The sequence below is a fragment of the Belonocnema kinseyi genome, chromosome 2 (genome assembly GCF_010883055.1).
Source record: "Belonocnema kinseyi isolate 2016_QV_RU_SX_M_011 chromosome 2, B_treatae_v1, whole genome shotgun sequence".
Taxonomy (NCBI): domain Eukaryota; kingdom Metazoa; phylum Arthropoda; class Insecta; order Hymenoptera; family Cynipidae; genus Belonocnema; species Belonocnema kinseyi.
This window is the reverse complement of record NC_046658.1, coordinates 86,194,676-86,206,696: the sequence shown is the minus strand read 5'-3', so window position 1 is coordinate 86,206,696 and position 12,021 is coordinate 86,194,676. Positions and strand designations below refer to the sequence as shown.

General features: G+C 29.9%; 2 protein-coding genes and 1 long non-coding RNA gene across 3 annotated transcripts; all 3 read left to right on the top strand.

Moving 5' to 3' along the window:
* Window positions 1-361: 361 nt before the first annotated feature.
* LOC117182867 (zinc finger protein 254-like) lies at window positions 362-2,581 on the top strand. Its single transcript, XM_033375979.1, has 5 exons — window positions 362-365; window positions 455-640; window positions 729-1,019; window positions 1,561-1,746; window positions 1,830-2,581. Exons 1-5 carry the CDS (start codon window positions 362-364, stop codon window positions 2,429-2,431), a joined length of 1,269 nt encoding a protein of 422 aa, XP_033231870.1. The 3' UTR covers window positions 2,432-2,581.
* Window positions 2,582-5,329: 2,748 nt separating this feature from the next.
* On the top strand, window positions 5,330-5,643 carry LOC117167184. The gene is made up of 3 exons (XR_004466365.1): window positions 5,330-5,368; window positions 5,437-5,539; window positions 5,629-5,643. It is a non-coding gene; the product is annotated as an uncharacterized LOC117167184 (long non-coding RNA).
* A 50-nt stretch (window positions 5,644-5,693) lies between these two features.
* LOC117182866 (zinc finger protein 845-like) lies at window positions 5,694-10,098 on the top strand. Its single transcript, XM_033375977.1, has 5 exons — window positions 5,694-5,790; window positions 6,410-6,649; window positions 6,729-6,989; window positions 9,217-9,462; window positions 9,542-10,098. The coding sequence occupies exons 1-5, from the start codon at window positions 5,694-5,696 to the stop codon at window positions 10,096-10,098; spliced, it is 1,401 nt and encodes a 466-aa protein (XP_033231868.1).
* Window positions 10,099-12,021: the final 1,923 nt, after the last annotated feature.

Genomic DNA, 12,021 nt, shown 5'->3' with positions numbered 1-12,021 from the left:
TTTAAGGTTCTGAAGGAGCAGATTTATATTCCTCGTCGCTATGAACACTCTTGTAAAATTTCGAATTGCTCAATAGATATTTAGTTTATTTTGTGAAAAATTTACTGTTTATTCTATATAAACTTCGTGCTTAGACGTATACATTAAGATATCCAGATTATTGCAATGCCGTAATCAATTAACGTAACGGCTTTTTATTATTTATTATTTGTTATACCAAATTGTTACGTTGTCCACTAATGTATGTTAACGAATATATACCGTACTGAATTGATTAAATACATTTTTTCTGAGAATTTATTAATATCTCGTAATTTATTATTTAGTCAACATTTACTGCATGATTATCTTGTGAATGTCCATGGGTACATCGAAAAATAAAACTGTAGAAACGTGTCAATTTCTTCGATAATTTTAAATTGTTACGCGATAGCTTATAACTTTATTTTTCCAGATCTAGAAGGATTTTCAGAAACAACTACGAGACCGAAACTTAATCGAAAATATTTGTTAGAAGCAGATGTTGGGCCATATTCCTGTCCAAATACTGATATTTCTTTTGACAATAATTTTGGTACCAAGATTTTGATTAAACAAGATAATGTCGACCCTTTGAAAACCAAAGAAGAAATAACCCAAGGTATGGCTATGTTTTATATCAAATTAAAAATTTCTTCAATACAACTATAAAATACAAAATTTTAAATGATGTTTTCTTATATTTTCAGACCAAGGCTCAGTTAAAGGCAAGAAACGACCGAGCCAAAAGAAAAAGAAAGTTCAGGATTCAAAATTGGAAAAGAATTATACATGCGAAAACTCTACGCAAAGTTATGAGTGGAAAGAAAATTTGTATAATTATAAACAATTTGAATCTAACGTCAATCCAAAAATCCGGGAATCAAAACCGGAGCTGAAAAAGGAATACAAGTGTGAAAAGTGTGCCCGAATCTATATTCAGAAAACCAGTTTGACAAGTCATCAAAAATATGACTGTGGCGTCATGCCACAGTTCAGTTGTAAAATCTGCGACAGACTATTCAAATGGAAAAGTCACATGAATACCCATATAGTTCGTGTTCATCATAAAATAAACTCAAATAAACCGCGAATGAGGCATTATTGCGACGAGTGTCCTCGAAATTATAGTTCCTTAGCTACCCTAAATCGACATAAACGTTCAGAACATGCAGCAGTCAAACTACAATTCACCTGCGATATTTGCTACTATAAAACTTGTCGGAAAGATCACTTGTTTCAGCATATCATTTCACTTCATACTGTCTAATTAAATATGCTAGACTGAATGTCGCATGCGTTATGAAAAATTGATTACGTTCTCCATTAATGCACATTAACGAATGTATGCTGTTCTGAGTTAATTAAATAAAGATTTGTCCTGGAACTTTCGTACTATCTTGTATTTTAATATTGATTCAATATTTACTGCAAAATTTATTGTTTTTCGTCCATGGGTATATCGAAAAATAAAAATATAGAAGCGCTTGAATTATTTCAATAATCTAAACTGCAACAGAATGGTTTACAATTATTTTCCAGATGAACAAGGCTTTTTAGAAATAACTACGAGACCGAAACTAAATCCAAAATTTGGGACAAAATCAGCTGATGGCCCATATTTTTACGCAACTACTGATATTTCTTTTGAGAATAATTCTCGTACTCAGGTTTTTATTGAGTACGACAATGACGAAACTTTGGAAATCAAAGAAGAAATTGCTCCAGGTATCACCAAGTTTTAATATAAAATATATGAACTAAAAACATGTAATGCAAATGTTTAATTTACGTTTCTTTTAAATTTTCAGAACAAAAATTAGTTATACAAGGCGATAATTTTTGTTCTGTTCCCAACAAACTACAGAGCCAAAAGGAGCAGAAAGTTCAGGATTCAAAATGGGAACAGAGGGACACATGCGAAAACTCTACGAAAAGCTATAAATGGAACGAAAATTTGTATCATCGTAAACAATTTGAACTGGACGTCATTCCTGAAATTCGGAAATCAAAACTAGAACGGGAAAAGAAATACAAATGCGAAAAGTGTGCGCGAAGCTATGTCTGGAAAAGAAGTTTGTATAATCATAAAAAATATGAATGCGAAGTCATACCACAGTGGAAATGCGAATTTTGTGAAAAACCGTTTAAATTTAAAAGTCACATGAATAAACATATAGTTTGCGTGCATCAGAAAACAAACTCAAATACATCGCCAACCAGGCATTATTGCGATAAATGTTCTCGAAGTTACATTTGGCCATCCGATTTAGCACGACACAAACGATTAGAACACGTAGCAGTCAAACCACAATTTACTTGCCACGTTTGTAATCATAAAACTAGTCGGAAAGATCACTTGTTTCAGCACATTGTTGCACTTCATACTAATGAATTAAATATACGTAAGTGAAAACCGCTAGTCTTCAATAATTATTATATCGAAAATCAGTTAAAAACAAATTTAAGTATTTTCTCTTAAAGTTAAATACGATTTTTGTAATTTTTTTTCAATATTGATCCTGATATGATTCATGAAGAGGCGGGTAGCATGGATTTAAAAAAGATGTCCGTAATAAAAAAGTGTCGCTTATTCCGAAAATAAATCACCTTCAGACTATCTCTAAAAAAATTGTTTTTATATAACTGTAAGATTAAATCTCATCCATTGTTTGAAGACGAATGATGTGTAAATTTTCTTTTTAGGAATCATACAAATGTTCCTAGATAACAATCCTGCTACGCACATCGCCCGCATTGTGTGATTCTCATGTTGTGCGTGCGAGAGAGTTTATATTTTGCAATCATGATATGATGCAAGATGCGACGCGCGTATGCCGCTCGTGTGACGGTGTCATGAAGGCAAATAGTTGTGAAAAATCTCGAAAAAATAATATTAATAATATATCATTTACTTCTTAAATTTATAAAGACTAAATTTATAAAAGCTACATTTTTAACCAAAATGAAAACAAATCTCCTTAATATTATAAATTGATATGTTAATTGTTAAATATAAATATTATATATATTTGATATTTTATTATTAAAGTGAAACATCTTAGGGCGCGGTACGGCATTTTTGATCGGGAAATGAACGAAATGAAATGTAGAATTCGTGGAATTGATGAAATTCGTGGAATTTGTGAAATTTTTCGGAATAAAAGATATTTATGGTATTTGAAGTATTCATGGAATTCATGAATTGATGGAATGTATAGAATTTATGAAATTCATAGAATTAATGGAAGTCAAGAAATTCATGGGATTCAATGAATTCAAGGAATTGGTGGAACTCATGGAATTCCGAGAATTCCATCGCAATGCATGTATTAAGTGGCGGCTAGATTACTAATTAAATACCGAAAATGTTAATATATAAATATAGACATGCTACATACTGTTTTTTAAGTAAAATTTGCAACCAAATAATTACTTTTCTTTCTTTTGGTAATAATTGTATTAATAAAAATATAAATTTATAAAATTGCTGTTAAAACCCACAATGTGCGAGCGATAACAATGTCTACTTTCTACTTTCTTACACTCTGTAAGTTGTGGAAGTATGCTTCAATTTTTGCACATTAGATTTAAGAAACAATCAAAACAAATTTCTTGAAAATTATGAGAAATTTCGGAAAGTTTCGGTAAATTTATAAATCATCGGAAGAAATCCAAACATTTTCAGAAATTTAAGGATAATTGTAAAATGACAGATATTTTTTCTCAGAATAATGCTGGAACCAAGATTTTCATTGAATATGACCATAAAGAATCTTTGGATATCGAAGAAGAAATAACTACAGGTATGACTAGATTTTAAACTGAAATATCTAAAATAAAACTATAAAATACAATATTTTAAATTACGTTTCGTTAAATTTTCAGATGAAGAATCAGTTATAAAAGATGATTTTTTTTTCTATTCGTAACAAACTACAGAGCCAAAAGGAGCAGAAAATTCATGATTCAAAATGGGAACAGAATTACACATACAAAAACTATACGCAAAGCTATAAATGGACATAAGATTTTCATCATCTTAAACAATTTGAATCCAACGTCATTCCAAAAATTCGGGAATCAAAACCGGAACAGAAAAAGGAATACAAGAGCGAGAAGTGTGCTCGAATTTATATTCATCAAAACAGTTTGCAAAATCATAAAAAATATGGCTGCGGTATCAGGCATCATACTATGTAAATAAATATGTTGAACTGAAGATAACATATTTATTAATTTTTATTTATTAATTATTAAATAAAAAATATTTTTTTCCAAAAAAGTGTTACTTATTCCGAACATAAATAAGTTCTTGATTATTACTAAAAAATTTGTTTTTAATAATAATTATCTAGTAGATTTACTCAATTTAACTACATATTTATCAATGGCTGTACATATACTACGTGGTTACACATAACAATTTAAGGTATCCAGATTATTGCAGTACCGACAATCATTTAATTTAAGGCTCCTTATTACTGATTGCTTAATATAAAAAATTGTTTCGTTCTCCACAAATGCGCAGTAACCAATGTATGATGTTCTTTTTTAATTAAATAAATATTGTTCTGAGACTTTAGTGCTATCTCGTAATTTAATATTGATTGAATATTTACTGCATGATTAATTTGTTATTGTTCATGGGCACATGGAAAAAGGAATTTATAGAAGCGTGCGAATTATTTTAATAATTTCAAACTGTATCGCAATTTTTTCAAAATATTACTTTTTTAGGTACAGAAAATTTTGTAAAAAGAACACAGGGACCTAAAGGAAATCTAAAATTTAGAACAAGAAGAGCTTGAATCATTGAAATTATAAAAATTGCAATAAAGTTATTAACAAATTTATTTTTACAAATCAAGATTTTTCTTCGAAAGCAACCAGAAGAGCAACTTAGTAGTTAAACAATGTTTAACTATTGGAATTTCTTCTGATAAAAATTCAGATACCATGACTTCAATTAAATGCAAGAATGTCGAAACTTCGGAAATCATAAATGAAGTCAACCGAGGAATGATTAGATTTACAATTAAACTGTTCTAGCTAATACTGGGAAATAAACACATTAACGAATTTATGTTGTTCTGTGTTGATAAAAAAAAATTTTCTGGGTCCTTAGTACTAAGTCGTAATTTAATATTGATTCATCATTTACTGCATGATTCATTTGTTATTGTCCATGGGTACATCGAAAAATGAAACTATGGAAGCGTATGAATTATTTTAATAGTTTCAAGCTGCAACCAAATTGTTTAAAATCTTACTTTTCCAGATAAAGAAAATTTTGTAGAAAGAATACAGGGTCTTGAAGGAAATTCAAAATATGGAATAAGAAGAGAAGGTGGGCTGCATTCTTATTTTACCTGCGCGGACCGTTTCGAATATAAAAATAATTTTTTGCGATATCAGGGGGAAGAACATCATCTTCTTTCTGATAGTAATTCTGGTACGACAATTTTTAATGAATTCGACCATGACGAAACTTTAGACATCAAGGAAGAAATCCTTGAAGGTATGACTTTTTACTGGATTTGTAATTAAAATATCTTAAACAAAACTATAAAACAAAAGATTGCAAATGAAATTTGGGAAAATTTTTAGATAAAGAGACTGCAGGACAAAAAAGAGCTAAAACTTACAAGTCAAACTCGAAACAGGATCCGAAGATGTACAAGTGCGAAAAGTGTATGCGAAACTACAGACAAAAAAGATATTTGAGTTATCATCAAAAATACGAATGCGACGTCACACCACAGTTCAGATGTGAACTTTGCGTAAAACGATTTAAACACAAATATAGTTTGAGTCGTCACGTGGATCGTTTACATCTTAAAAAACCTTAGACACGGCAAACTAGGCACAAATGTAACAAATAGCACACACAGCAGTCAAACCAAATTTTGTTTCTATTACTATTCTTATAAAACGAATTTTAAAGCTAAATTGTTCAGGAATATTCCTTTATGTGATATCAGATAATTCAATATGCGAATCTTCGTCTATTCTTATTAAACTTCTATTAATAATTAACAAAGATTTATGATAATTTCTTGATAAGGTCTATCTAACAATAAAAACTAATACTCCGAATTCGTATCCAAGCGTGCTTTTATCTTTGGATGCTTAATATAATTTTTTGTGTGTTTTCAGTGATAAAATTAAATGTATTCTATTGTCAGTTAATAAAATCTTCATTTTCCTGAGATTTAGGTAATTTCGCAATTTTATATTGATTTAAATTTTACTGCATGATGCACGTGCGATTGTCCGTCTTCTGAATTTAGAGAGAATATCTCAAAACAGAAGCGCAGAAATGTAGGCGTGTGAATCATTCAAATAATTTCAAATGGCAATCTAGTAATTCAAAATTTTATTTCTCTAGGTCAAGATGGTTCTCTGAAAATATCTAGCAGACCAAATTGTAATCTGACACGTAGAAAGAAATTGCATATTAATGATTGGAAACACCAAAGAGAAGAGCACAATCTTATTTCTGAAATAAATCAATTGGATGGAAGACGTATAACTACGGATATTTCTTCTGAAAATTATTCTGTTACCAAAACTTCAATTGAATATGACATTGATGCAACTTTGGAAATCAAGGAGGAAGTCATAAAAGGTATTAACTATTGCAATAGAAATATATTACTGAAACTATGAAATGAAAAATTGCAAATAAAATTTTGATAAATTTGTAGATCCAGAGACTTCTTCCGACAAAATTACGAGTCAAAATCACCATATAAAATATGAGTTAAAATTATGCACTGTAGATATAAGAGGGGATGATATTTTGTCTGCTAGCAAACCGCAGGGGCAAACGAAGCGGAAAATTCAGGAATCAAAACAGGAACCGGAAAAGAATTACGCATGTGATAAGTGTGCTCGAACCTATAAAAAGAAACGTTATTTGTCTGATCATAAAAAATACGTTTGTAACGCCATCGCACAGTTCGAATGTAAATTCTGTAAGCAACGATTTAAACGAAAAATTCACATGTGTAGGCACGTCGATCGCAAGCATCTTAAACTGAGCTCACGAACGTGCTCGCGAACATAGAAACCGAGGCATAATTGTAACTAATGTTCTCGAAGTGACATTTGGCTAGTAGATTTATATCAGCATAAACGCTTAGTGCAATTGTGGCAAATTTTTGATTGCTTGGTATATATTTGGTTTATTATTTAAGCAACATAGTATGAGAGAATTTAGGATGAAGACAAACAGAAGTAAAACTTATACATAAACTTATATTTTGTACGCTTGGAACAACTTTCGGTGAAATCTATAGTTTAATAATCTTAATCAACACTGACAAAATGTATTGTTATACTTTTAATCTTTATAAGTTGCACCGTTAATTTCAACCAATATTCCAAGTGAGTTGTTCCTTTGAAATTTCAAGTTAGATAATATACGTTTGCTTTTCTTAGAAAGTTCTTTTGAGATACCACTTATGCACATTTAATAATCTTAATCCTTTCGCACTCAACACTGAAAGATCCAGAAATTATAAACGGATTCTTCTGGAAAATGAATTATATTTTGTACGTAAACGATCTTTATGATTTATTAGTTACCATGAAAATGTATTACCTTTTCTACTCAACTACATTGACAATTGTACTCTGTTCTACATTAATAGAATAATGCCTTGTCTGACATTTAGATGTTATCTGGTAATTAAACACTGATTCACTATTGATTTTATGATTTATTTGTGATGGTCCATATGTATATCGAAAAATAAAACTATAAGCCTTCAAGCATGTGAATAATTTCAATATTTTCAAACGGAAACCTAATTGTTTATATTTCTTTTATTGTTTAAGCAGGCTTTTCAAAAACAACTACGAGATCGAAACGAAATACAAAATGAACTGAAACAATCAAATAAAAATTGCATACCACATGCTGGTAAACTTTCAGATCAAGAGAGGAAGGAATTTAAGGGTCAAAAACATAATAAAAAATATAATTCAAAAATAAACAGAAGACCATAAATACGCAAACAATACAAGATTCAAAATCGGAAATTAAGCACACATGCGAAAAGTGTCTGCGAAATTATGAGTGGAAAGGGAATTTAAAAGATCATCAAAAATTCGAATGCGACCTCAAGCCACAGTTTAGATTTAAATTCTGCGACAAAAGATTTAAACGAAAGGGTCATTTAAATAACCGCGTAGTTCTTATGTACGAGAAAAAAAGCCTGCAGACATCAAAAACTAGGCATAAATGCGACAAATGTTCCCAAGGTTACAGTTGGCATAGAGATTTACGTCGACATAAACTTTTACAACACGCATCAGTTAAGCGGCAATTTGTTTGCGAAATTTGTGTTCATACAGCGAAAGAGAAAGTTAACTTGTCAAGACATATTAATGCACATCATCTTAAGTAATGTAATACATGATGCTTCAATATTTAGAAAATTTCTAATGCTAATTAAATAAGTCATTGGCGAAGACTGCTGATTTTGAATATTTCCTAATAGTAATAACAGTCCAATAAATTTTTATATTTTTAATGCTCGAAATATAACTTTATTCTCAATTGAAAACAACAGGAATCATATTTCAAATATAAAGTTAATTAAAATACATTTTGTTTGTTTAGAAAGAAGTTAATAGTTTAATTTTTTTCTGATTTTGTAAAGTGTTATTTTCCAGGGCATTTAAAATTGACTTGTTGGTATTTACGCATATTCTGTTCTAACAGTAAAAATAATGATACTCTGGATTCTTATCTAAATTTCCTTTATTCTTTGGTATTTAAAATAATTTTTTTTGTATCATTTTAGTGATAAAATAAAATGTAATTTTTTTTAGTTAATACAATATTTATTTTCTTAAGATTAGGATAATATAGTAAAACTTAATATTGATTTAAGCTCTGTAGCATGATGCATGTGCGATTTTATATTTTAAAGAATTTGTTGTTGCGTGCTTTTAGTAATAAAATGATATGTAATTTATTTTCAGTTAATACAATATCTATTTTACTAAATTTAAGATAATACAGTAAAAATTCATATTCGTTCAAGCTCTGAAGCATGATGCATGTTCGATTCTTCTTCCTAATTTAAGGAGAATACCTAAAAACATAATAAGAGACTTTAGGCCTGCACATTATTGAAAAAATTTCAAATCGCAATATAGTAAATAACAATTTAATTTTTTTAGTTCAAAATAGATCTGGGAAAACAACTGCAAGGCCCAAATGTAAATCAAAATGTGAGGCGAAATCGTCTACCAATGTTTCGAAAAACCAGAGTGAAGAGCACAATCGTATTTCTGAAGTAAATCAATTGAAAGAGAGATGTGCCTGTATAACTACTGACATATCTTCTAGAAATTATTCCGATGACAAGCCTTTAATTGAATACAACAATGACGAAACTTGGAAAATCAAGGATGAAGGCATCCAAGGTATGACTATTGCAGTTAAAATATATGAACTATAACTATAAAATATAAAATTGCGAATTATATTTTGTTAAATTTTCAGATCGAGGGACCTCCTCGGAAAAAGTTATGAATGAAAGTAATGACAAGAAATTTGAGTTCATTTTATGTACTGCAGACGTAAGACTAGATGATAATTTGGCTAATATAAAACCACAGAGGCAAAGGAAGCCGAAAATTCCGGAAGCAAAACAGGAACTGCAAAAGAAGTACACATGTGAAAAATGTGCGCGAAGCTATGCACAGAAACATAATTTGACTGCTCATGAAAAATACGAGTGTAACGTCATCCCACGGTTCAAGTGCAAATTCTGCCAAAAACGATTCAAACGGAAAAATCACTTGTGTAGCCATGTGGATAGCGTTCATCTTAAAACGGATTTGCAGACATCAAAAACGAGGCATAATTGCGATAAATGTTCTCGAAGTTACTCTTGGCTAAAAGATTTAAATCGACATAAACGTTCAGTACACGAAGAAAACGAACTAAAGGTAGTTTGCGATTATTGTGGCTATAAAACTTCCCGGAAAGGTGTCCTGACAGAACATATTTCTTCACTTCATCTGAAGGAATGGACGAAACGAAACATCAAACGTTAGCAAATTTTTACTAATTAATATTATATTTTTTCACACTTAGACACATATAAGATTATATTTCGTATGTTTGAAACTACTTTCTGCGAAATTTTTCTTTTAATAATCGTAATCAACAATGAAAAAATATATTGGTCTACTTTGAAGATATACAAGTAGCAATTTTAATTTTGATCAATAATGAAAGTAAGTTGCTCTTTTGGAATTTCGAACTAATAATATACATTTCTCTTTTTTTAGAATGTTCTTTGGTTATATTACTTATATATATTTAAACGTTTTAAACCTTTTGCACCCAACACTAAATGATCCAGAAATTATAAACGGACTCTTGTCGAAAAAGTAAAGAAATTTCATTCATTATGTAAACGCTCTTTATAAATTATTATTTGCGATAAAATCTATTACGTTTTCAACTAATCTATATTGACGAATAAATTCGTTTCTACATTAATAAAATGGATTTTCCTGTCATTTAGATGTTATCTAATAATTAATAACTTTGTTTCGATTGTTTCAAGCAGGCTTTTCAGAAAGAACTAGGAGATCGAAACGATATCAAAAATGCAGGACTACACGAGATGATGGGCCATATTCTTGTGCATCTACTGATATTTCTTCTGCCAATTATTCTAGTACCAAGACTAAAATTGAATATGACAATGACGAAACTTTACAAATTAAGGAAGAAACCATCCAAGGTATTACTAGATTTTTAATCCAAATATCTTAACACAAATTATTAAGTGAAAAATTGAAAATTACATGTTGTTTAACTTTCTGGTCAAGATACGAAAGACGTTCCAATCCAAAAACATAATAAGTAATGTGATCCAAAAGTATGCACCGCATATATGAGAGTATCTTCTCTTTTTGTGATTAACAAACTGCATGCCATAAAGAAGTAAAAAATACAGGATTTAAAACCGGAAATGAATCACACATGCAGAAAGTGCGAGGGAAGCTATACCCACGAAGGAAATTTGACTCGTCACCAATAATTCGAATGTGGCGCCATGCCACAGTTTAGATGTAAATTCTGCAACTAAAAGTTTAAACAAAAAAAAACATTAATAAACGTGTAGATATGGTTCATCAGAAGACAAGCAAAAATACATCGCAAACTAGGTTTAATTGCGACAAATTTTCTCGAAGTTGCAGTTGGAATAGAGATTTACGTCGACATAGACGTTTAGCACACGAATCACTCAAGCCACTATTTGTTTGCGAAATTTGTGGTCATTTAGCGAAAGAAAAATGTCTGTTGTCAAGTAACTTAATACGTGAAACTTTAATTTTTTGAAAATTACAAATTCTAATTGAATAATTCATTAGTTTAATATTGCGGTTTTTGAAAATTTCTTAATAGGAATCAACGGTTAAGCACAAGTTTGTATTTTTGATGTTTAGAAAAATAACTTGGTTCTGCATTGAAATCAGCACGAATCATATTTCAAATATTAAAATCGTTCAAATACATACTGTTTCTTTGGAAATAAATAGTTCAATTCCTTTTTCCAATGTTTGTAAAGTGCATTCGCACCTTATTCAGATCTTGAGTAAGTAAAATAATAATATTTTCGAGTTGGAGAAACTGTATTTTATTCACGAATCCATTTAATGTTGACTTTGCGTATTTTCTATCTTGACAGTAAATATTGATTCTACGAATTCATATCTGAATGTGGTTTATTCTTTAGTTTTTAATACAATTTTATTTGTGTACCTTCAATGATAAAATGAAATGTAATGAGTTAATAAAGTATTCATTTTCATGAGATGGAGACAATATAGTAGACCTAAATATTGATTCACGATATACTTCATGATGCATGCGCGATTATTCGTCTTATTAACTTGGAGAGAATTTTTGAAAACAATACAACAGATAGTTAGGGCTGTAGAATATTGAAATAATTTCAAATC